The 24,035-nt window shown below is 40.1% G+C and overlaps 2 protein-coding genes across 4 annotated transcripts in view; one reads left to right on the plus strand and one right to left on the minus strand.

The window, feature by feature from the left end:
• Positions 1 to 15,230, minus strand: part of wdfy4 (WDFY family member 4) — a 46,110-nt gene extending 30,880 nt beyond the window's left edge. The window contains exons 1-9 of one of the 3 annotated variants that reach the window (XM_026189274.1): positions 14,954 to 15,230; positions 6,141 to 6,234; positions 5,061 to 5,312; positions 3,693 to 3,804; positions 2,882 to 3,006; positions 2,654 to 2,782; positions 2,322 to 2,511; positions 1,589 to 1,778; positions 1,074 to 1,234 (exon numbers count right to left, since the gene is read on the minus strand). In XM_026189274.1, the coding sequence (XP_026045059.1) occupies positions 1,074 to 1,234; positions 1,589 to 1,778; positions 2,322 to 2,511; positions 2,654 to 2,782; positions 2,882 to 3,006; positions 3,693 to 3,804; positions 5,061 to 5,312; positions 6,141 to 6,161 (1,180 nt within the window). In that variant the 5' untranslated portion in view covers positions 6,162 to 6,234; positions 14,954 to 15,230. Of the gene's footprint in view, positions 1 to 1,073; positions 1,235 to 1,588; positions 1,779 to 2,321; positions 2,512 to 2,653; positions 2,783 to 2,881; positions 3,007 to 3,692; positions 3,805 to 5,060; positions 5,313 to 6,140; positions 6,802 to 14,953 lie in introns of those variants that run through there. The other 2 variants (XM_026189275.1, XM_026189273.1) reach the window with 2 other exon arrangements.
• Positions 15,231 to 15,987: 757 nt separating this feature from the next.
• LOC113034587 (putative ZDHHC-type palmitoyltransferase 6) lies at positions 15,988 to 23,994 on the plus strand. Its single transcript, XM_026189276.1, has 10 exons — positions 15,988 to 16,309; positions 16,869 to 17,004; positions 17,091 to 17,201; positions 18,251 to 18,383; positions 18,980 to 19,158; positions 19,336 to 19,409; positions 19,591 to 19,753; positions 19,832 to 19,914; positions 21,244 to 21,434; positions 22,623 to 23,994. Exons 1-10 carry the CDS (start codon positions 16,189 to 16,191, stop codon positions 23,109 to 23,111), a joined length of 1,680 nt encoding a protein of 559 aa, XP_026045061.1. The 5' UTR covers positions 15,988 to 16,188; the 3' UTR covers positions 23,112 to 23,994.
• The last annotated feature ends 41 nt before the right edge of the window (positions 23,995 to 24,035 follow it).

The raw sequence follows: 24,035 nt of genomic DNA on the forward strand, positions 1-24,035 counted from the left end.
CTTTTAGATCTGATCAGATTTGAGAAAATATGTTCTATATGAATGGGTAGGGAATGCACTCTTATACTACTTTATGACACAGAGTAATGTGAAACAATATCAGTTTGAGGTCAATTTAGCTAAAAGATGTTTTGAATTTAAAACCTGAATTATCCGTGCAAATTCCTGGCATCACAATGTGAATGTCATAGGAAAACAAAGACATAAACAACAGAGCACATGTTCAATCTCACAAACCTATTGAGTTATACAAGCAAAGATTTGATAGTGTCGCATGCATAAGTGCAAAAGAAAAGTAGCATGATCTACCTTGATAGAGTTTGTTTACTGTACTGTCAAAATATTAAGAGGAGGCCTTACATTTAGGTGCCAAAACACACTTGTGTTTGTCATGAATAAATAAAAGGCTGGTTAGTAATAGGATTCATTTTCTCGATTACACAAAATTGCATCAAAACCAAATAAGGTCAGCATAAAACAGTCCCTGGTCCCTCTGCTGGAAACAGATCTACTCCTTGATGTGATAGATGGGTGTTGAGTGCGTGTCTGTGTGTACGCTGGGATGATATGTATGTGTTTGTTATGGACACTCTATTTATGAGTGTTGATAGAGATGTGTGTGCATCCATGATAGATGACTGGTTGCTGTAGGCCAGTGGTGAATGGATGTGGGGCATCCTAACAGAGTTAGAGGGGAAGCCTCCACTTCATCATCCCAGACATAATCACCTCAGCTTCCTGTTAACCCGAGGGGCGTTGTGTGCTGCAGTGGGGGTAGCTGTATGGGGAGTCAGGATGTGTGGGAAATCATAGGAAGTGGGTAGTGTAGTTTGGGTGGGTTATATAAAGGCAAAAGTGCAAAGGAGGGATGACCTGTGTGGTTCTTCTGGGAGGGAAATCTGATTCTGTCTTTGCTGAGCCATGCAACTGATATTAATTAGATGGTTTGGAATATGAAGCATCTCTTCCAAATACAGAGTTTATCCTCAAGGTACAATCAGCTCTTAAGTGATAATTAGTGACAGGTGTCCTGAGAATAACAATAGAGAGCTTATTATGAAGGCTTGGCCTACCTTTAGTGAGTGGAGGGTCAAATTTAAAGCCTGAAGGTTGGGGGTTGGTGACACAAAGAGCCACTTTCAGTTCAGTTTTTCCAAGAAGAGTGAAAGACCCAATGAGAGCCAGTAACTCCTCCACAGGCTGAAACTGCTCTAAGGACACGCCCTCCTCACAGCTAATGATTTTATAACAATAGGAGACAACAAAGATAAGAAATGATGAGTAGAAATAAATATTTAAAGATAAGCTCTTTACTAAAGATAAATAAAGCTTCCTCTGTGCTGGCCAACCAAATTGATTTTATATGAAACATTTCATTACTTGAAGTGGTTGTATCCTAATAAATTCCACTTAACTTTCACTAATGTGCATCTCCTTGCTTACAAAGACCAACAAAACAACAATACAATTCTTTTAACATATTTAATTGTCTTTAGATAAGTATGTCTGCTTAATATGTTTTTAATTGAGTATCATTAACTTCAGCTTCTGTTTCATTGTTTTTTGTGTCAGCGACCTTTATTCTCACCGTTTCAGGATATTCTCGAGGGCCTTGTAACCATTGTTTGTGTCAAACTCGATGAACAGGGCTGGACTGAGGTGATAGGTGTCTCTAATGAAGCTAAACACAGCCACAGCCACCTCAGCTAGCAGTGATCCTGAGACATCACCAGTGATGTGCAAGAGGTTCTGGATGCAGATGCGAACACAGTTCTTGCCTAATAAGAAAAGCAGTGTTCTTGGTTAGCGAATTGACAACAACATCCATTTGCATAAAAGTTTACAGTTGAATCAAACAATTTTTTTCAACCATACATCTTTATAGCAGTCTTGAATAGTGACTTAATAAAATGTTTTTCTTAGTGCAAAGTTCCACAAACTGCAGTAGAATGTTAATTCCACAGCAAAGTGGCACAGAGTCAATTGACCAAAATACCACATGGAAAAGTGTTGATAGCATCTTGGTATCCAAAATAAATTGAGTAAACCCATGTGCACTAGAACATTCGAATGAATTATTTGTGCTTATTAAGGCTTCATGTGACTTTCAGTACAACTCTGTTGAGATGTTAGATCATGTTTCTTGCTATAATTAATTCATTACTGCACAAATCACTTCCCACTCATGCTACTATGTATCCTGTTTTGACACAATATTTAAGAGTGCAATGAGGCCTATTACAAGTAAGAAGCAAATCAGTAAGAAGACTATACTTGCTACAAAAATGTTAATTACTGCAAATATTTGTGTTTTATCTTACCTAGTAAGCTGGGGACAGTGTTGCTTGTTGCTACAGCAGAGACTGCTTTGAGGATGCGGGAGGCTTGATACCTCCAGGTGGCACTGGTCTGATCCCATAATGACGTGAGACCAATAATAAGACACTGCAGTTCCTGAGTCTCTACCAGTATCTCCACGTTGACTGGCAGCCTACACAGCTGAAGAATAACCTAAAAGAGAAAGACGAGAGAAGTATGGTTTGTCAAAAATTGGGGAAAGAAGAAAATGTGAGTTTGCACAACAGAAAACCAAAAATCACAGAAACAAAAATAACCCATTGCCATCTAAAGGGAGAAGTCAGTTGTTACTAACCTGTGTTAATGTTTCCTGAAAGGTTTCTTCTATTTTGATGCTCTCCTTTTTAGATGGAAGGCACACTAGAAGGTACAGACATTTCATCAAAGCACCAGGGAGTTCTTGATTTATACATGACAGTATATCCTGAAAACAAACACATAATTAATTCACCTGATCAACTAAAAATATGGAGTAGCAACCCGACTGAAACTTTACTATGCTTTAAAACTGTTAATGACTCACTGAGCTGTCAGCTGTAAGCAGCAAGAGAGACTTTAACAGCAGCCATCCTAAACTTTCTTCCATTTCATGATTTGTGTCATTATCTGGCCTCTTGAAGAACTGCACCACCTTTTCACGGGCCTCCTCTGAGAGATTAAAAACAAACAAATTAAACAGATTTATTGTGACAATCTGAAGGCATTAATGCAACTCAAAAACAGTTAAATACGGCGGTTTTGCTCAATTTAGTTCTTTACCATGTGCTTAGCTGGCATAATTATAAATCCAAATTAACAAACAGATTTTTTTTAAGTTAGAAGTGTTTCAGTAAAGTATAACTAAATTGAATTTATTTAATACACAACAGTTTCTAGTAAACTCATTTAAAATGAAATGAAGGTTAAACTTGAGAAGAGGTAAATCACTAATAAGCTACTACAGGGACCACGCTGGCCTTTTTCTAAATTAAATCACGTGTCAAAAAGAAGAAGCATTTACTTCCTCAAATAACTTTCTCTTTCTTATCTAAAGAAATATACAGTTTCATAAACAACGGGCAACAGTTGGAACAGAGAGTAAGACGGGAGAGAGACAGAGAAATAGAAATATAAAACCAGAAAAGTGGTAACCTCTTTCTGTGTTTTCATAATTTTTTAGAACAGTCTGCATTACACTGTACTGTATGCTTTTGATTTTCAATATGCATCCCATTTACCAAGTGGCCAAAATAACTGACTGAAAAAAACAGCGACACCCAGAAATAGCAGAAGTAGGTGGAGGAAAGTCCCAAAGTCTTAATTTACTGTGCTATATTTACTGTAAGAAGCAGTACCTGCAGGTCTGTCTGCCAGTCTCTTGTGGACAATGCTGATGACAGTGTCAGCGGTGAGAGCTGCGAGCTCCTTGATGTCCAAACCTTCAAATCGGCCACCATCTTCACAGGCCTGGAATCGAAGAGGATAGAAACCATCACATGTATTTTGACTTATGTCGCCATGATGCCAGGTCTCTCTTGGAAATTAGATTTTTAATCTCAGTGAGATGTTTTACCTGGATAAATAAAAGACTAATAAAAGAAGAAGAAGAAGAAGAAGAAGAAGACGAAGAAGAAGCTGATTTTTGTAAATGTAGCCATGTACTAAGTTACATGTTGTGCACACCATTTCCCTCTCTATACAACAAAATACAGTCCCAATACCTCTCTGAAAACCTTTAAGTAAAAACTGAGAACAGAAATATTTATTTGGATTTGATGTACTATCAACATGTTTGATGTAACTAATTTAATTAATAAGAGTTCTCTCTGCGAATTACTTTGAAACTGAGTGTAAGAGTAAGTTAAAATGCAACCGATTTTTGCCTCTCAGTAGCCAATCTCGTCAGCTTGACATTAAGATAACTAATATTTTACTTAACTAAGTACTTGGCATTAAGTTAAGTAAAATATTACATTTAGACCGCTGTTTTATACTATAAATAATGAAAGGTACCACACACTATACAGTCTTCAGTTCCATGAGAAAATATCAGATTTTACTTAGTTTGCTAAAGATGGACTTATGAGGTTGTGAGGTTTTCACATACAACCACACACAGCCATCAGGTTCCGTGTGGTTGTATGGAGACTAATTATGTCTGCATTTGTAAGAGCACAGTGGTGAAACAGTGCATGCAAGTGTTACAAAAAACAGTAAGGGTTCCTCATAACTGGGATGCATCGAGAGAGGAAAAAACAGAAAAACCTCTTTCACCAGTTAATCAAAGTAAGGCATGAAGCCACCAATTTAAAGGAGTTTTTGTTTTTTTATTATTATCTAAAGATACAGGAACAACATACACAATAGTTCTGGAACCACTCAGTGATAAGATCACCTAAGGTTGAAACATCTGACTGTCATCTAATGTTGCTTTAAGTCTTCATTCCTGTGGTTTGAAGCATTTCCAGATGCCACACTGTCTCCAGCAATCTACTTACCCATTTCAAAGTTGATTATAAATTTGAACTTAGGCCCCACTGCAAACTGGAATGACATAATCTAATAAAGGCTCTCAAGAAGAAAATTTGTTCTGTGTTATACAATATTCAGAAATACATAACATGCTTGGTAGACTACTGAGGTGCAAGACATAATTCTGAAAACAATAAACAGAAGAACAATCCGTGGCAAGTATGCACTTATTTGCTTATAGTGGTCTATACCTGTATGTATAGAGGCAGGACTTTCCGCAGATGGTCCTTTCTTTGCTCCAGAGTAACAGCTCTGTGGTCAGGGGTACAGGCTGTTTGAATTCTCAGCTCCTGCAGTTGTTCTTTGAGCACTTGTGTGAGTTGAGGGTTGCTACAAGAGCCCTCCACTTTCTCTGACTTCAACTCCACAGAGACTGTTAACTCTCCCGAAGCACTCAGCTCTCCAGTTTCCTTATTGATCCTCTCCCCTCTAAAGGTTTGCTCCTGGAGGGGGTAAGAAAAAAATATATATATATGACAGTTCCATCTTTTTTCTTTTTAGATACAGCAAGGTTATATAATCTTCACAATATTATCTAATCACATTTTCTTCACTTGTGTCACTCAGTTTAATTTGTCCCAAGCTAAACCTTCTGCCGTCAACCCTGGTCACACTGTCTCAATTCAGAAATAGGCAGAAGGACAAACCACTGGCAGTCATGTGCCATTCTCATTTACTGATTACCATCTTTATGAAGGGTCTGCATTTTACAAAGGATGTCCAACTTTCAGTACTTTGAGAGCTACTGTGTGATACTTTTCACGCTTCACACGCACCATTGCTTTGTCAAAAAAATAAGACTGATCTTTTGCTAAGAATAGGCCGGTAGTGTAGTGTTAAATGACCAGCACCAGTTATCGCTCGTGTGAAAATGACACAATAAGCACTCCTAAGTCAATTCAATACAACTGCACTTCCAAAATCAAAAGCTTGTTATCCTTATAATAGGACAACATTGTTGGGAGTAAGTGACTCTGAATAAGCCCTTTATTTAAATACTGCGAGGCAATGTGTTTCACTTCTGCTTAACAGCATATCAGGAGGTGAGGAGTTTTACTGCTAAACATTCATGCCATTGTACTGCATGGCAATTGTAGCCAGAGTGTCGTTTCCATATTATAGTCGCTCTATTTCGACTACTTTCCATTTTGAATCACGTACTCATAACGAACAATGGTGGTAAGAATCAGAGGGCTTAACTTAAAGCCAACACATTTTTCATATTTCCCACAAAATTCATGAATACTTAGATGCAACAGATCATTCTTTACCTGAGTTTGTGTAAGAGCCATCTGGGGGTTTCCTGGCACTAAGGTGATGTTGTCATCTGTGCTGTGTTATTCCAACTACTTGAGTGGTCTGTTTCTGTTCCCATGTCAGGAGGAATGGACAAGAAGAAACCTGCTAAGACATGACTAGTGCATACATTGCAGCCCCCTTTGTAAAAGTACCCGCCTCTTACTAATCTCCACCAAGTAGACTGAACTTTGAGCAACTCAAATCAGCTGGTGCGAGTCATGTGCTTTCCCACTTCCTTAGAGAAGCAGAAGTGAAATAACAGTTGTTTAGCTGGCTAGATGAGGCCCTCCCACTGCAGCTCAAAGAAACGTCCCTTTTCTTTTTATAGACCGGTCTTGTAAGGTTATTGTGATATTTAATCACAGTGGCATGGCCCATGACTCACCAACAAAAGCCACAAACCTGGCTTTTAGTCACGAATTGGCGTGAAGGAATTGACTTGCTGGTGAAACAATTGGAAACAAAGTGCTTTTTGTTTGTTTGCTGGTAATAAATAGAATGGCTGGACTGTTTGTGTTTAGGAAGGACTTTTCAAAACCAACCTATGAGAAGAGCAACCCATGCAAGTTGACAGTTGATGTATTTATATGCTAAAGTAGTATTTTAAATACAGAAACTAGCCTTTAGCAACGTTGCAGAACACACCACAATTCGTGAATGTGAATTAAAGCCAATAACCACAGCAGAAACTCTGCACACAGACGTGTGCGGCACTTGTGAAGTGTTTAGCTAAATGACTAAACGGCGCCATCTTGTGAGTATTGACGATACAGAAACGTGTCATCAACAGCAGTTGGGAGTAAAAGAAAAGGCTCAAAATTACACAGACTTTCAAGCTTGATAAGTTAAGTGAACCGGTGTTTTTCAGTAAAGAGAGCAGAGACGCTGATGTAGCAAAGAAAATGGCTTAGCAATGTCCTTCCGCATAGCTCAGTATTAGTACTGAGATTAAGTATTGAAGGATATAAAAAAAACAACAGCAATAGAATAATATTAAACACAAAGTGAACCCGTCTTCCTTCATTAAATAGGTTCTTTTAGATGTTAAGGAGGAATTGACTTAACCAGGCTGGCGGAGAATGAAGACAACCGGACACCTGCAGCAGATGGGGGAATCAGTGAACTTTTATTGAGACAGAGACAACCTCTCAAACAGCTCACATCAGGAGATTCCTAATATTTGCTGTGAGGATGGGTATATATTCTCTAAAACTTACAGGAGGGGGTTGTGAGGACAGTGCTGCATTAGCAGAAAAACAACTCCATAAAAGGAAAGCGGCCTTGGGTGTTCTAGTCTCTTCGCTTGCAGATATCTTGCACCTGCAGAATGAGGCGATCGCTTCTTATCGCTCTCAAGGCCAAAGTCGTGAGCGCATATTTTTATTACACAGTTGCACAGTAACTTTAAAGCTGAACAATATTTAAAGCTGAATAATGTTTGATCAAATTATATTTTCTTCAAATCCCCCTTTTGACCCATCTTAAATGGGTCAACACACAAAAATAAGTAACATTCAAAGGAACACAGAGACGTGTCGAAGCCTGGCTCGAAAAACTCCTCGGGTCTTATCATTTGTCTTTATCTGTCATTGCAGATGAGGAGAAAAGAGTCCAGGCACCACCCTGCCCAGGGGTCGGCTGCAAGCAGTCTCGGTTCCCGATGAAAGCAGTAACAGCTGTCCTGCACACACGGATACAACGAGTTAGTGCAACCAGGGTAGAGACACAAAATTAACAGTTCCTGTAACCCAGCAACTAAAAAACATAAGTAATGATAAAAATGTGGAGAGTACAGAGTCTACTATAATAATGAGAGATATAAACGTGAAAATGTGAAAGAATAAATCAACCGTAAAATAAACTCAGAACGGTAACTGCTAAGGACATTCAAAAGTGAATATGGTAAAACGTGAGGAAGGGGTGTGGAAAAAAAAAACAATTTATATCCAGTGGTGGGAGTACACATTCGCTCAGGCTTAGGTCCGGAGACCCTGAGAACATCGCTTAACCCTCACAACCCGACCAGACACAGTTCAACCAGATATATCCTTCAAGAGGAAGTGGGTGAGGGAAACAATTAATAACAAACCTAATACAAAACACCACAGAGAAACAACCATTCTAGAAGAATTTAAACAAGAGAAAGACGATAATGTTCGTCACCCTCACGATCAGAGTTTTCATCATCCGTTGGCGAGGAGGTAACCGTGTCTCGTTTCTTTCTAAATGGATCGGGCGTGGGCAAAACTGGAGAGGAAGTGGTGGGCAAGACCCTAGGGGCTACATTTGTCAGATTGGGACTGTCAGAAGGGGGCGAAGCTTTTGAACTTGAAGGTGTCAGAAGTGTCGGGGGCCCTTCACAGATCAGGATTATGCCAATGGGAATGAGACCCAGGGCCAGGAAGCAAACAAAGACGCAACATCTTTGCCTGCCTGTCATTTCAGGGGGAAAGGGCCAAGACATGTTTACTTAGCTTGGATGTCGTCTAATAGAGGATGATGGGGCACAGAAAGGTGGTCCAGTTCCCCCCACCTCGCCAAGGGCGTGTTCTAGGAGTTAAAAAGCAACAACCTGAGAGAGAGAGAGAGAGAGAGAGAGAGAGAGAGAGAGAGAGAGAGAGAGAGAGAGAGAGAGAGAGAGAGAGAGAGCCCCTAATGGCCAGTTAGTGGGCTCTAGGTCAAACTGTCCCCAAATTTGTTATTTGTTATTATTACTTGTTTTCATGTCACTTGTCTGTTTTCTACTGCACCCCTCTCACCAAAGCAAAGCAAACATTAGCAGCACATTGACCGTAGTCAGGCATCCTCATTCCATAGGTGCTATAAAACATTTCCTGTAAATACAGTGTAATAGCATCCCCAACTCCTAACCCATAAACACCGTTTCTTCACACATCCGCCCAGAAATCCTGTAATAGAAAAACATTAAAACTGTAACCCTGTAGGGAAGAAAATGTAAATGGTAACGCTGCGCAGTTACCTCTGTAAGCAACACAAGACACAAAAATGGCATTTACAGGTTCACTCATCCTCGAATATTTTGTCATCCTTCTACTCCTGTAAAAGAAACCCACATAAATTCATCCACCCTTTTATCCTATCTAGGTGGAGGTGGTTAACCTTGAGTCATGGTCAAGTCTTGTCATCTTTTACCAGTCAGTCCGTTTGTTTTTATTCCCAGTCTTTCATCCATTCATCCGTTCTTTGCTGATAGTGAAACCTGTCGTCGCATCTAGTTTCCACACTCAGCAAAATGACGTCATCTCAAAAAGAAACAAGAACTTGAGTTTGGATTACCTCGCTGAATCCTTTTTTAAACAGGGACTCTCGTTTCTAATTGTCCCCACAAGTGTTTCCTCCAGAACCCATTTCAATGCGGAGAAACTCACTTACAACAATTTTCTCGCCGACGTGTAATGCTTGTAATTTCCGATGTGCAGATCTGCTTAAAGAAAAGATTCACAAACAAAAATCAGTAAATATAAAACAAAATAAAATGAAAAATAACAAAAACAAAATGCAGACGCCCGGGTCTTAGGACTTGTCACTGAATATTCTTCCCATCAATAAAAATACCAACCTAAACCTACACAGAGTCAAATCAACACCACCTCAACCTTTTCATATTCATAAACCTATATGTTTTGCGTTCGTGAAACAAAATTGAACCATTAAGTAAGTTGAGCTCTTGAAATGTTTTAATTCTCTTAATTCTGCCAGTTTATTTCAACACTTATTCAATGACTTTTATTCAACTGCTACTTGGTCACTCGACTTTTACCTGTTCAAATTGCCTAGGGTTCAACAAAGTCTAGATCCCCGTTATCATGAAACTTGAACGGTGTACGATGATTTACTTACAGTAATTTAGAATCATCACTCAACCTAGCTCTACTACTGGCACTGCGTGACTTTTCTCACACTGGAAACCAGAATTTAGTACAGAACTTTAATGCCTCAGGCAATCGCGTTCAAGGGCTGCCCCCCCTTCTCTTCTTCTTTGTCCGTGTGTTCCTCCTTTATTAAATCTCCATCACAATGACGTGGCGCTCTGAAATAAAACTCACACTGTTAATTCCTCGTTTTCACTCTGCACCACTGCTCAGAGTGTTTTCTTTTCTTTTTAGTGTAGAGTAAACAATTAAGTCGAGGCCTTAAGCCCCAGATATCTCGCACGGGCATCATTTTCATAACCAAACCGCTCCGGACTCTGCTCCCCAGACCACACAAATGCCCTCTGGGCTTATTATTATAGCAAATTCTGTATTTGACTTTGTTGTGTGCAGCATTGAGCCTTTGTCAGTAAAGCATTCTTCATTGCAGCAGCTAGAGCATTGTGTGTCACTTCTTAGTAAATTAAATCAACATTTTGATTTTAGTGCATGGGTATGTATCAGTTTTTACTCCCTCAACAAGTGCATAAGTGTTCATGTGTGTGTTTCCCTTCATTCTAAGTAGGCGCATGCAGAAGTGTGTGTTCGTGTGTTGGTATATGTTTGTGTTCATCACCTTCCTGTTCTGTAGTTTAGGTAAACCAGCGGCCTGACGCATGGCCTAGGGTCCTCCCCTCCTCTTTGGGTCTGTTTTCATCCGTTGTTGCAGCTGCCTGCATCTTCCTTACTTTGCTCCACGGCCTTCTGCAGCTCTGCTGTTCGGCTCTTCTCAGAGGTCAGCATCCTTCTGCTCACCGTCCCTTTTCCTCCGGGCTTAATGCGCGTCTCGTCACAGCTCTGTCAGCTGACGCAGCCTGGGAATTTCCCCCGTGTAGTGAAACGGGCTTTAGGTTTAGTGCTCTCCGTCTCTGCTGCATGAGATTACTCTTTTGCAGCACTGTTGACATCCTCAAGTTGTTGTTGTGAGTCCAGCTGCTGTGGCCTTCAGGGGTCAAAGGGTCAAAGATGGTCGCGGAGAGGGCAACGATGGTAGAGGGGAGGGTAGGAGTCCAGGTCAGCTTCGGCTCTCAGAAAAAACAAAAACAAAACAAAACAGGCGAACAGGAAAATGATGTTGTGTTGGCTGTGCTGTGTTGGCTGTGTTATCCCGAGAGGGGAGAAACAACGAGATCTCGTCTCCCCCCTTTTTTTTTTTTTTTTTTTTTTTTTTTTTTTTTTTTTTTTTTTTTTTTTTTTTTTTTTTTTTTCTCCATATAATCAACTCATAACCCCTCAAGTTGACAGGACAACACAGGTACGTGTTAAAATTCTTAAGATCCTGTTTAGAAACCTAAAAAGGAATTTCCTATCATTCAGTAGTCATTTGTCTTAAACAATCAACAAAAACATGTCCCAAGTCGACCCTTTTAACCACTAAATTTGTCGTGTCCTCACTTAATCCTCAGACCAGTGTCTTTGTCTTTTGACGTTACGTTGTTGTCCTGCAACCCAAAGCGTTTAATTGTCAGTAATGTATGAACTATATCATTTAAAAACAGGTGTATGTTAAGTGTCGCTACTTTAACCTTGCATGTACGTGCACATGTATGTAAGCTGTTTCTTCATTGCATGTATGGGTGCGTCTGTATATGGGTTACTTTAACTTTTTCTCAAACGAGGCATTTCTCTAACACGCACATGTGTCTGTTCCTCACCCTTCTCATATCTTTCTCTGGTTGTGTGTGGTTTTATTTGTTTCAGTGATTTACCAGGAACATCTTTTCCTTTTCTCCATGTCTTCCGCCAGAGGTTAACACTGGTGAGATTCAGGGACACAGCACCCAGAGCAGGTCAGCGAGAAAAACCTGCCTCAAACTACATTCTCTCTTTTTTGTTTTACCGGGAGGGGTGAGGACAACTCTGGTGTCCAGCCGTGAATTTTAGCCAAAGCTTGGCCTGTCTTCTGCTGCCGTACTCAGGCTTCCAGGTTAAGAAAAAACACCTGTATGAAGACACTAAACATACATTTAGTATTTGTATAAACATAACTGCCTAAATCATTGAACTCTTGAGGAGGGTGTATTTCAGAATCAGAATCAAAATCAAAAACTTTATTGTCATTGTCATGAGACCGACGACATTAAGAATGGTCCCTGATCATTGCATCATCCCTAGTAATATCAAATATAAAAAAACAATAAAATTCAATCAATAAAATAGATAGAATACTTAAAATACTAAGTATTCCCACCGTCATGCTTCAGACCGTGCATAGATTAACACAAGAGTGGCATGGTGGACATTTTTGTAGTATTCAGATGTGTTATTGCAGTTGGATAACAGCTGTGTTTGAGTCTATTAGTCCTTGCTCTGATTGCCCTGTACCGTCTGCCTTAGGGCAACAGTTCGAACAGGGAGTGGCCAGGATGTGAGGTGTCTTTTATGATGTTTTGGGCCTTTTTAAAACAGTGGGCGTTGTTTGACTCTTTACTAACTTTAAAACCCCACCATAACAATTTCTCACTGACAAACTTCTATGCATCCATTTAAACATGCGAAGCCAGCACAAAATCACACACATACCCCTACAGCAAAGCTTTAACATAACCACAATGCAACTCCTCCCTTAAACGGGAGAAATCACCCTGAATCAACCAACTCTATATAAAACGTCAAACAAAGATAAACCACAAACATTTCTACACTTCTGTGTCTTCCACGCAGCACAATAGGCAGAAAAACACCGATTACTCACAGTCTACAACAAAAGAAAAACCTGCTCTTTTCACAACTCTCACAGCTAAAGTCAAAACTCTTACCCAGTGCCTCTGAAATAATAAAAAATCACCAAATACTCGATTACTCTTTTCACTCGCTCCCTCTCACTCCCTTCTTCCTCATACAGCATACACGCTCGCTCCCGCGGACCCGCTCGGCCCCGCGGGCTCACTCGGCCCCCACCTTTTTCCTCTCACAGAGACAGAGAGAGACCCTTTTCCTTTTTTTTTATTTCTCCAGCACACATACACACACAGAATCCCAACTGAGAGAAAGAGGGAGAGAAGAGAAAAGAGTTGTAGAGAGGAAGTTTTTTAGCAGGAGTTTCAGATCTAACAGATTTATACAACTTATTTACACACACCGGTAATTTATGTTCTATTTATTGATTTTAAAGGAGAATTTGGGCCAGCTGGGTTTCTGCCTATGTTAGGCACTAACAGCTGGGGCGCTGCTTTAAAGGTGAGTCAGCACTGAAATATCCCTTCAGGTGTTACCAAGCTTCTACCAAACCGGAGTCTGGCGGGTAACCTTGCCTAGAGCTTCCTGATAGGGGTGCTAGTTGGTTGTCACCTTGTTCACACGTCTCATTCACACTTCATACATTACCTGCAGTCACTCATTACCCTCCTTATGTATGTAATAAATGTGTAAAAAAATTCTATGTGTGGTGTATTATTTTAACCAAAAGAGGAACCTAGTTCCTTTAATTGTGTAATCTGTGAACACGGAGAACCAAACTGTCCTGCCCAGTGTTCCACAGCAAGCATTCAGCGTGTATTTATGTGTGTCCAATATCAAACAGAACATCAAAACATTTAAAACACTAAAATCATTGGGGTTTTAAGAAGAGATCCGTTTTCTCCTATTGATCAAAGGGACCCCTCCTTTGGACTCCAACCAGTACTTCTCCTTTTAAGTTTTAGAGGATCTTTTCTAATAAAGTCCTCTGGGCCTTCCTAACCCTTCTGTAGTTTAGAGAATATTACTAAAAAATATTCTCAAGGCCTTTAACCTTTTAATTTGTTTAGAAAGGCGTTACTAATAAACCCTTTCAAGGTCCCAGACCTGCACTGAGGTATTTATCCGACACCGGAGAGCAACCCGTCGGCTGCAACCGTGGTCAGACCTCAGTTCACTCTTATCTTTATTCACTTATTCACTTATTTCTTATTCACTTATCTCTTATTCACTTGTCTGATTCTCAACAAGCCTTAAGTAAGCCAGACAATTTTGGTTATGAATTACTAGGAGTTTGGACACTAAGTATTTTTATAATGTTCAATATAGCAGAAATAAAAGGTCTGCTTACCTTGTTTTTGTGTGCACACAGCTTTTGTCCAAACTCCGTTCACTCAGACCACGGCCGATGTCCTCCCACCCGTTCCAGTTTGGCCTGGAGCGGATCCTGTTCGTGACGCCAATTGAAGGATATAAAAAAAACAACAGCAATAGAATAATATTAAACACAAAGTGAACCCGTCTTCCTTCATTAAATAGGTTCTTTTAGATGTTAAGGAGGAATTGACTTAACCAGGCTGGCGGAGAATGAAGACAACCGGACACCTGCAGCAGATGGGGGAATCAGTGAACTTTTATTGAGACAGAGACAACCTCTCAAACAGCTCACATCAGGAGATTCCTAATATTTGCTGTGAGGATGGGTATATATTCTCTAAAACTTACAGGAGGGGGTTGTGAGGACAGTGCTGCATTAGCAGAAAAACAACTCCATAAAAGGAAAGCGGCCTTGGGTGTTCTAGTCTCTTCGCTTGCAGATATCTTGCACCTGCAGAATGAGGCGATCGCTTCTTATCGCTCTCAAGGCCAAAGTCGTGAGCGCATATTTTTATTACACAGTTGCACAGTAACTTTAAAGCTGAACAATATTTAAAGCTGAATAATGTTTGATCAAATTATATTTTCTTCAGTATCACAAGTGAAAATGCCTGCACTTAAAGAGGGTTCCAGAATTAGCGAATGCAAATTAAAGAGTAAAGATAACAGTGTGGCTATGGAAATCACACATACGTTTTCACACATATGAGTCAGCTCCCCAGTCAAAGTTGCCCTCTCTTTTGTAGGGTCAAGCTGTCATATAGTAACCACTTTCAAAACGAGAAGTGTTAACCAACCTTTGTAAGCTGACGACATGTGTAACTGACGAGCTCCTTCTGAAGTTAAAAAGCTGGACTCTTATTTTAGCCTCCGACTCCAACAAGCTCACCTCCTGAGCACTATAGGTTAAACCATGCTATTCTTACATAATCTTACACGACTAAATGCAAGGGGCAAGTAATAAAAAAGGCATGCTCTCTTTTCCTTCAGTATATGCCTTACACTTCCATTAAATGACCGTGGTGTTTGCATTTCTTTTACACTATTCTGGTAAGTTCCCCAGGCCACTTTCAGTTTACTAGAGGTGGGCGGGGCCATCCAAATATCGACAATATCGATACCAACACTGGCATTGCGATCGGATCAATATGTTGTTTCTATCCTCTAAGTCAGGTACTCTGGCATACAGGGCATTTTCCCGATGCACTTTTCGGCCGATGGGCCGGCCTGAAGAACGACCCAGTGGATACAAGCACTTACAGCCCATTCCCTCCTCTACCTTTGCTGCACGCTCATGCAGCTTGTAGAAAAGGTTCAGTGTGGAAGAAGTGGGTAAAAGATGGAAAGCTGAGATAAAACAATGAAAAGAAAAGAAAAAGAAATGCAGCCCAATGTGTCAAATTAACCAACATGTTAACTATCTGGGCTGCTGCACCATGAACAGTAGTACCAGCAACAACTGATCCTGATGCACCATCTGTGGAGAAGTGAGGAAGAGATGGAGAAAGACTAAATTAACACAAGAAAATAGATGAAGGGAGATAATTAGGAAGGGGGGTATTCAAAGAGTCAGGAAAAATGAATGGCTACTTTGACTGTTATTTTTATTTATTTTTTAAGAAATCGTGAAATAGGATCATCTATGTTTTATTTTCAAAACGACATTCTGCTTCCCCCACATAAGCTGTTATTATGTTTTTAAAGTATTGGTACTGGTATTAGTAATAGTTGGTATCGCGGCACAGCACAGCTCTACTGCTTACTTTGGAGGCGTCATGGTATTTATAGCGACCACGTGCTTTGGGCAAAGCGCGGCCACGTGACACCTTGCAACCAATGCGGTGTCCAGGGCGTGGATTGCCTCAATCAGTTTGACACAATGAAAGATGTCGGTTGCTTTGTAGCGATACATGAGATCCCTTCTCACTTTACCTTATGATGTTGTAGCGCCGCTTCCCAGGAGTTGATTTTGCTTCCTTTGCAGTTTCTGTCGGTGGTAACACTAGAAGGTGGCCTCCGTGTACCCATCATAATGCATCCGATGCCCGTGTCCTCCGTCAGCGGTGGGGACATATTTGATTGTATACAGAGAGGAAATATTGAAGAGTGTATACACTTCGTTCAGAGTAACCGATCTATACTCAAGCAAAAAGGTAAGCTAGGAAGAGATACAGTGCAAACTTCAGATCTGGCTTTTTTAAAAGGTCATTATTCAACCTTATCGCGACGGGATTTCTCAATTTCCTCATTTTATTGCGAGAAAACTGCTGAAACATTAGTTAGAAAGAGAACGTTTATACCCACTTTATGCTGTTTGCCATGCCTGGCTTTAGAACTTTGGAATAATGTGCAAATGTGTTTGGGAGTTAACTATAGTTTTACCGGATGTTATTGTATATTTGATCATTTTCTGGTCTCTCTTGGTTTGATTTTGCCACAATGCCAAAAAGAAACCTAACTCTGCTGCAGCTCTTCTGTGAGATGGTCTGGCACAGATCCTGTGATGAAGAGATGGACAGATCCAGTGACAACACAGCACAAAGTCACATTGTGCTGAACTACTCCAACCCCCAAACTTGAGAGGGCTTTCAGCGTCAACAGGCTGACAGTTGATGCATTTATGCCAGTCTCATATTGTTAGTCAAAGTCAGAGTTGAAGGTCAGTGTCATCAAGCTTGATTGTGTAATGTAAATGCGTTTCTCATCATTCAGGTTGGGGTGGCTTTACCCCACTCCACTATGCTGCTCTGCATGGTAACCGAGCCTTGGTCGACCTTTTCCTTAGTGCAGGAGCTGGTCCTAACCTGACATGTGATGCAGGACAGACAGCTTTTCATTTTGCCTGCAGGTGAGCAGCAGCTGCATATTTAGTTAAAGCCTGGATTTTCAAGGTGAGAGCTTGATTTGAGCTTGTGCACTTTGTACTACTATCAGGCAAGGGAACATCTACATCATACATCAAATGATGCAGTATGGGGCCGATTTACGTCTCATAGACCTACAGGGAAAAACATCACTGCACCATGCGGTCACTGGGGGGAGCATGTAAGTGGATGAAACATTGTATCACAAACTTAGTCGTTTTTGCCATGGGCTACTACACAGTTATATATACAGTGCTATGCAAAAGCCCTGAACCACTCCTAATTTCTTTATATTTTGCTATAAGAATGGGAAATAGGTGCAGTGATCTATTGATACATGTATAAACATAAATAGAAATAGAAATACAGTATATAAGGTTGACATAGAGGATATACAGTTCTAATAAGTTTCAAAGTCATTAATATCTCCTTTATTCTTCAACACAGCCTGAACTGAATTTCTTTAAGATGACTTCAGGAATTGTTCTTCAGGCTTCTTGAAGGACATTCAAAGCTCTTCCTTAAATCTTGTCTGCCTTTGCTCCCATTTTCTGTCAAAATAATTCCACACCGCTTTAATAAGAAGGTCCGGGCTTTGGTGAACCCAGTCCACTGATAGTCTTTTACTATATGTGTTTCTATCCAGGTATGCTTTTACTGCACTGGCAGGGTGTTTGGGATCATTGTCACAATGACAAAAGAAGCTGTTGACAGTCAGTTACTGTCCAGATGGTATTGCATGGTGGATGAAAATCCTACCGTACTTTTCTGCATTCATAATTTTTTACACGATTCCCAGCACCACTGGCTGAAATGCAGTCCCATGCCATGAAAGAGCCTCTGCCAGTTTTACAGATGGCTGTAGACACTCACTGTATGTATACTGATTTGAACATAAATAGATAGAACCAACATTTCCAAATTTGCATTGATCACTCCAAAAAAAACCCAAAAAACTATTGGACTGATTTTTAGTCCAGGTCAGCGTTAAGGGGGTTAACAGACAGAACATTCCTGTATGTCCTGAACAGAAAATGAGTGCAAAAGCAGCCAAAATTCAATTAAAACAAAAACAAAAACCCTCCAGAAAGCCTGGAGAACTATTGCTCAAGACATTTATAAAAATGAGAAGAAAGTCTGGCTTCTTGGAAGGAAAGTATAAAGAAATGTGGGGTGACTTTTGCAAAGTACTGTATTATGCATGCACTAACTGTTAGTTGTTTTTCCCAGCATTGCAGTGCACTATTTGTGGGAGACAGGAATGTTTAGATTCACAGACACAGACATGTACCAGGTGACTCCCCTTCACCTGGCTGCATCCACAGGAAACACAGAAGTTATTCGGTATTTGCTCAAGGACCAGGTATGATACAGTTTTCACTGTCTGCCTCTTTCACCCTCTTTAGTTGTGCAACAGTATTATTACACAGTAATACACAAGATAATGCCCAATCTAAAAGTTTTAATAACAATGTTGAGTCAAATATATATTGTGTAAAAGCTGCCGGGATGACGAACGTCATCATACAAAAATGTACTGTGACTTTATGCTTTAGTCAACTTTTGATCTTTGTGCTTCTTTAACCCAAACATTTAGAGTATGGATTATTAATAATGTAAATAGTGTGACTGGTTGTCTCTCACTCTGTGTGTTGCATGTAGCACACAGAGTATATATTTGCATGATGAATGCATGGTTTCAACTTGCATTTTGGGGATGGAGCATTGAAGTGTAGTCACTGACTGTTTTCAAGAGCCTGAGCAGTGATTTCCACCAATGCCTGTACCTGTTTTAATGCGTCTGAAAATAATAGGCATTCTGTTGGTGTTTTTATCTTTTTCACTTTTTTTGCAAATATTTGTTTTTTCTTCTTTTTACTTTTCCACTTTTAAACTGTTTAAAATGTAAACTAAGGCTCAAATTATGTACATTTTCTGGGATTTGCAAATATGTTTCAGAGGTGTGCTGTGGATGCAGTTGACCAGCAGGGTGCGACAGCGCTTCACGTCGCAGCAGAGAGGGGTGGAGTGGAAGTGTGCTGGATACTACTGCAGAGAACAGGGTGCGGGATGCTCCATCAGAAGAATCATAGCGGCCTGACACCACTGGAGCTCAGCAAACAGGGCAAAACATTTAGGTGAATCTGCTGCTTCCAGAAATATGTGACACCCCCCTCATAAAACTAGAAGGATGCTGCATTTCATTCTAGCATCCTTTGGTACCTATGAAATATCCAGTATGTTTGCTTTTCCTGATTCGATCTTTCTCTTGGGATTATGATGCTGATTATTACTCTGCTGTATTTTTTCTCTAGACATCAGCAACTCACCAAACTACTGAGTCGGTACATTAATGAGCCAATACACCACAAGCCCAGAGAGTCTCATGGTACATTTGGATCTGTATATGAGCTCTATTCATTTATTTTACAATAAAAACACAAAGATAATAATTGCAAAACAGTTCATGTTACAACTCTGAAATTGGATTTTTTTTTTTTTGATGTTTTATGCTGAATGTGATCTTATAAACAGGTAAAAGGGTGTTTTGTGTTCTTCTTTCTTAACAGTTTTATACTACTGGACACTGTTTTTTCCATCGCTGAGTGGAGCTGCCATCCTGCTGATTGCAGCCATGCTGGGAGGCTATGGGGGTTTAATCTGTGGTTTGCTCTTCCCATGGCTTGCCAGAAGCATTTTCACACAATACCACCGCATGACCACATACCAAAGGTTTGGCAAAAATTGCAGTGCATGTAAATAATCATCCTTTACTGCTATTATATCACATAGCATATGTCTTCTTTCTAGGTTACCTAACCCGATCTACTTGGGAACCCTCATTGCTGGTTTGATCCATTCTCTGCTCTGCTTCTATGGAAAAATGATGCCTAATATCCTTTTGAAAAGCTAGCATATACTAGGTCTTTTGCTCATACATATTTCTTGATAATTCAGCTTTTCACACACCTACGTTAGCTGAGCTGTGAGTCTTGGAGGAGTTCAGCACAATTGTTCAACTGCATGGATGAACACATCAGAATCATACACTATTTATGACAAAACAGAATGCCACTGTATGATGAAGTGACTACATTTTATATTCAAATAGTCACATATGGAGATATGTAGGATAGAGGGGACCTTTGTTTAATCTAATCTTGGAGAGAGTGAGGACAATAGTGAGCAAGGCATTGTTGAGGTGTGTGGTAGGAGTGACAGATGGGTTGAAGATGGAGGTGGGATTACATCAGGGATCAGCTTTGAGCCCCTTCTCCTTTGCACTGGTGATGAACAGGTTGACAGATAAGGTCAGGCAGCAGTCTCCGTGGACGACGATGTTTGCAGACGATATTGTGATTGTGAGTCTGGAGTCTGAAGAGCTGTGGATGTGCTCTGGAGAGAAGAGGAATGGAAGTAATTAGAAGCAAGACAGAATACATGTGTGAATGAGAGGGAGGCAGGTGTAACAGTGAAGATGCGAGGAGTAGAGGTAGTGAAAGTTTAAGTACCTGGGGGTCAACCATCCAAAGCATTGGGTGTAATCAAAGTGAACAAGGTTATTTGTGACAGATGGAGTCATAGGGAAGGTTTACAAGATGGTAGTGAGACCTGCTGTGATGTATTATTTGTGGATGGTGGCGCTGACAAAAATACAGGTGGGGGAGATGAAGATGCTAAGAGTTTGGTGCAAGTGACCAGGAGGGACAGGGTTAGAAAAGAGTATGAGCAGTTTGGAGACAAAGTTAGAGATACAAGGCTGAGATGGAGGGATAGTGGATACACTGGGTGAAGGATGCTAAATATGGGCAGCGAGGAAGACCATGGGAGAGATTCACAGATGGAACGAAGAAGGACATGCAGAGGGTTGAAGGAAAAGAGGATAGGGATATGGTGATATGGAGGCAGGTGTGGCGAAGAAGAAGTCAAAACTCAACTTCACTGCAACATTATAAACCACTCGAAAACAAAAAAAAATGGTGTAACTCAGGAAAGGGAAAAGATGAAAATTTAACCATATTTACCATTTTGAATTGGTTACACTAATCTTTGGTTACTGACTGTTACATTTTTCACATTTTCATATATATACATTTTACAATTTTATATGAATTCCAGCAAACACTGATGTAAACTGCAGCTAGTTTATTTGGTATTCTACCGAGTCTGTTTAAATGTATGTAAAGTGTGCTATTAAAATTTTTATCCTTAATGTTGTGAATGTGTGTGGCCAACCAGTAGTTTAACCCAGGTGTCGATGGTCCACTTTTCCATACTCCTTGGGTTATTCTGTAAGGTTCTGACACAAGACCCTGGGACACTAGACAGAGCAGAATCAGATCCTCGGTTCTCTTGTATCGCTGATCTGGTGGAGAAGAACCAGAGCCCACAAAGGTTCTGTCCATACTGTGAGGTGAGACATTCATATGGGCATGTTGGTAACTTGTTTTACATGCCACACTTTATATTGTATGTAGTTATTTTTCTAATTATCACTCTTTCTGTTTAGATCTTGAAATTTATGCATAGCCTTTCTGCTAATTGTAACTCCCCTCACATTAGAAAAGGTCTTCACGCACGTGTGTTAAGACCACAGATATCAGAGCTGCCAGGTAATATATGCAGGGATTTGGTAGGTGGGGGAACCCTAAGATCTGATGTTGCAGTGAGGTGAGAGGAAAAGAATCACTTGGTAATAAGTCACATAATGACTTGATTTGTGAGATCTGATATATTTTTCTTTGTCTACAGGCTGTGACATGTACTGCTACTCAAGTATTCACTGTTTCCTGTGGATTTAGCAAAAATAAAAAATTGAACAAGATACATTAGCACATAGATTCCAGATTCAGACAGCCTAAAGCTAGTATAAAAGGTAGAATTTAGTAAGTGAATTTAATCAGCATCATCACCATCTGCTCTGGATGTCTCCTTACAACAGCATAAATTGATGTAAACTTCACCACAGTACTGAAGCTATCTAGTTTAGAAAGACTAAACTGACTAGTAGTAGTAGTATTAGTATACTTCAGTTTTTTTGCCTATTTTCGTCTGCTCCCTTTTTAACAAATATCACCACAGCAGGTAGCTCCACATGTTTGATTTCTATGCCAGATGCTCTTCTTGATGGAATCAAAAATGGCTTTGTGTCTCCTCCCGGGATCAAGCCGCGGATGTTTTGCTTGTTAGGCAAATCTGTAACCACAGCTCTATTGAGCCCCTCAGTAACACATCATGTAAAGAGCCAATATCTGATTAAAAACTATTAAATGAAATAGAACTTTATATGCAAGATTTAAATTTCCAGATTATAAAATTTAGCTCGCTGAATCAAAGTTCTTGCTTTGAAATTAATCTGTCATCTTCATTCTCATCCTTCTTCCGTACAGCTTGTGTCACACATATACATTTTTTTTCTGGGATGAAAAATGTAAATTAGTTGAATATTACCAAGCAGACACATTTTTTTGAGTGGCCTTATGTGGGTCATTAGAAAGAATGCAGGTTTAAAGCCCTGTCCATTTTTTTTGGTAAAGTCTATACATAAAAATGCATTACTTCTTTCTAATATTTTGATGACCTTCTCCTGTCTTCATCACAGCTCTTTCAGCCTGACTACACTAAACACTGCAAGCTGTGTGAAATGTGCATTAAAGACTACGACCATCACTGCCTTTTCCTCAACCGGTGCATTGGCCGAGGTAACCACCGCCTGTTCCTGGTCTTCATCCTCTCCATGGTGGCTGCCCACCTTCTTTTTGTTGCCACGGGAATAAGTTACCTGTACAGCAAGATGCCTGGAGGCAGCCACAGCTTCTCATTGTGGCTCACATTGTTAGGTGAGGATTTCTGGGTTGTTGTAATGATGATCATGAATGGACTGACACTCATCTGGGAGGTGTGGCTTCTAACTGAGCAGTTTGATGCTGTCGCCACTGGAACAACCACCTACTTTAAACAATGCGAAAGCGCTGCACGACAGCGGTCACTAGCACAGCGCTGGGTGATAGTGCTGTCATTTCTGATGGAGGGTCGGAGACGGGTGGGCAGCAGACAAGCCAGAGAGGACAAAACTGCCATAGACATTTAAAACTGTCACTCTGACCTTTGTGCAGCTTATTTGAAAACATTTCCAGTATTGCTCAAGTACAAATACTCACTCTTAGTTCCTCTGTGTAAGGTGGTTTGTGATAATGTCCTTTTTAGATTCAGTAACTTTAATGCCATATCTGGTACTTGATTTTAGTATATCTAATATATTTTGATATTAAATAGGCTATAGAGTAGATTTGCCAGGACAATAGTTCACAAAGTGACTTGCAGGGTATCTACCACAAATGTAGACATTCGCCTAGTTTTTAGAGACCTCACTGAAAACTCATACTTTAAGAAACAGTGTTTTTATTTTCTCGTTGTTTTATATTGTTTGTGTAAAGTACTCAATATTTTTGACACTGTGTTTTAGCAGCGAGCGTCTACATGAAAGCCTGTGTTTATACTCGTTTTTGTATCCCAGTAATCATTTTTAAATGTCATTCTTTATTGCTGCTCTAAATAAACTTTTGTAAAACTGTAAAACATACAACTGATCAAAGTTTACTGTGTTTTCATAAAATTAGCAAGTCCAGTGATTAGCTGGAGATAATGGTTAACAACAGACGACCCAAAAGACTTTCTTCCCAACCTAATGTCGTTACCTCTCTAACCTGCTCCGAGTCATTTGTGCCATGACACTTCCTCTGCTCTCATTAATGGGATATGCTTTTTTCATGCCTTCAATTACACACACTCATTTCCTATGTGTCCCTCAGGACTGTATTTCTAGATTATAGATGATATTCCACACACCCCAGAGGCTGGTGTGTCTGGTCTGTGTGAGTGGCCATGTCGTGTGACATAATTCAGTGTCTGCTGTACTGCCGCTTGTACATATGGAGTGATCAAGTTGATCACATAAAGGCTTTTTAACCTTCTGTATTCTCTTGTCTTGATTTCATCTCCAGCTGGTTGCCAC

This window comes from Astatotilapia calliptera, chromosome 13, assembly GCF_900246225.1.
Source record: "Astatotilapia calliptera chromosome 13, fAstCal1.2, whole genome shotgun sequence".
NCBI lineage: Eukaryota > Metazoa > Chordata > Actinopteri > Cichliformes > Cichlidae > Astatotilapia > Astatotilapia calliptera.

Coding starts and splice junctions, on each gene's coding strand:
- LOC113034587 (XM_026189276.1), top strand. CDS start 16,189: ATGCATCCGATGCCCGTGTCCTCCGTCAGCGGTGGGGACATATTTGAT. Junction 17,005..17,090: donor GCTTTTCATTTTGCCTGCAG/GTGAGCAGCAGC, acceptor TACTACTATCAG/GCAAGGGAACATCTACATCA. Junction 19,915..21,243: donor CTATGGAAAAATGATGCCTA/ATATCCTTTTGA, acceptor AATGTTGTGAAT/GTGTGTGGCCAACCAGTAGT.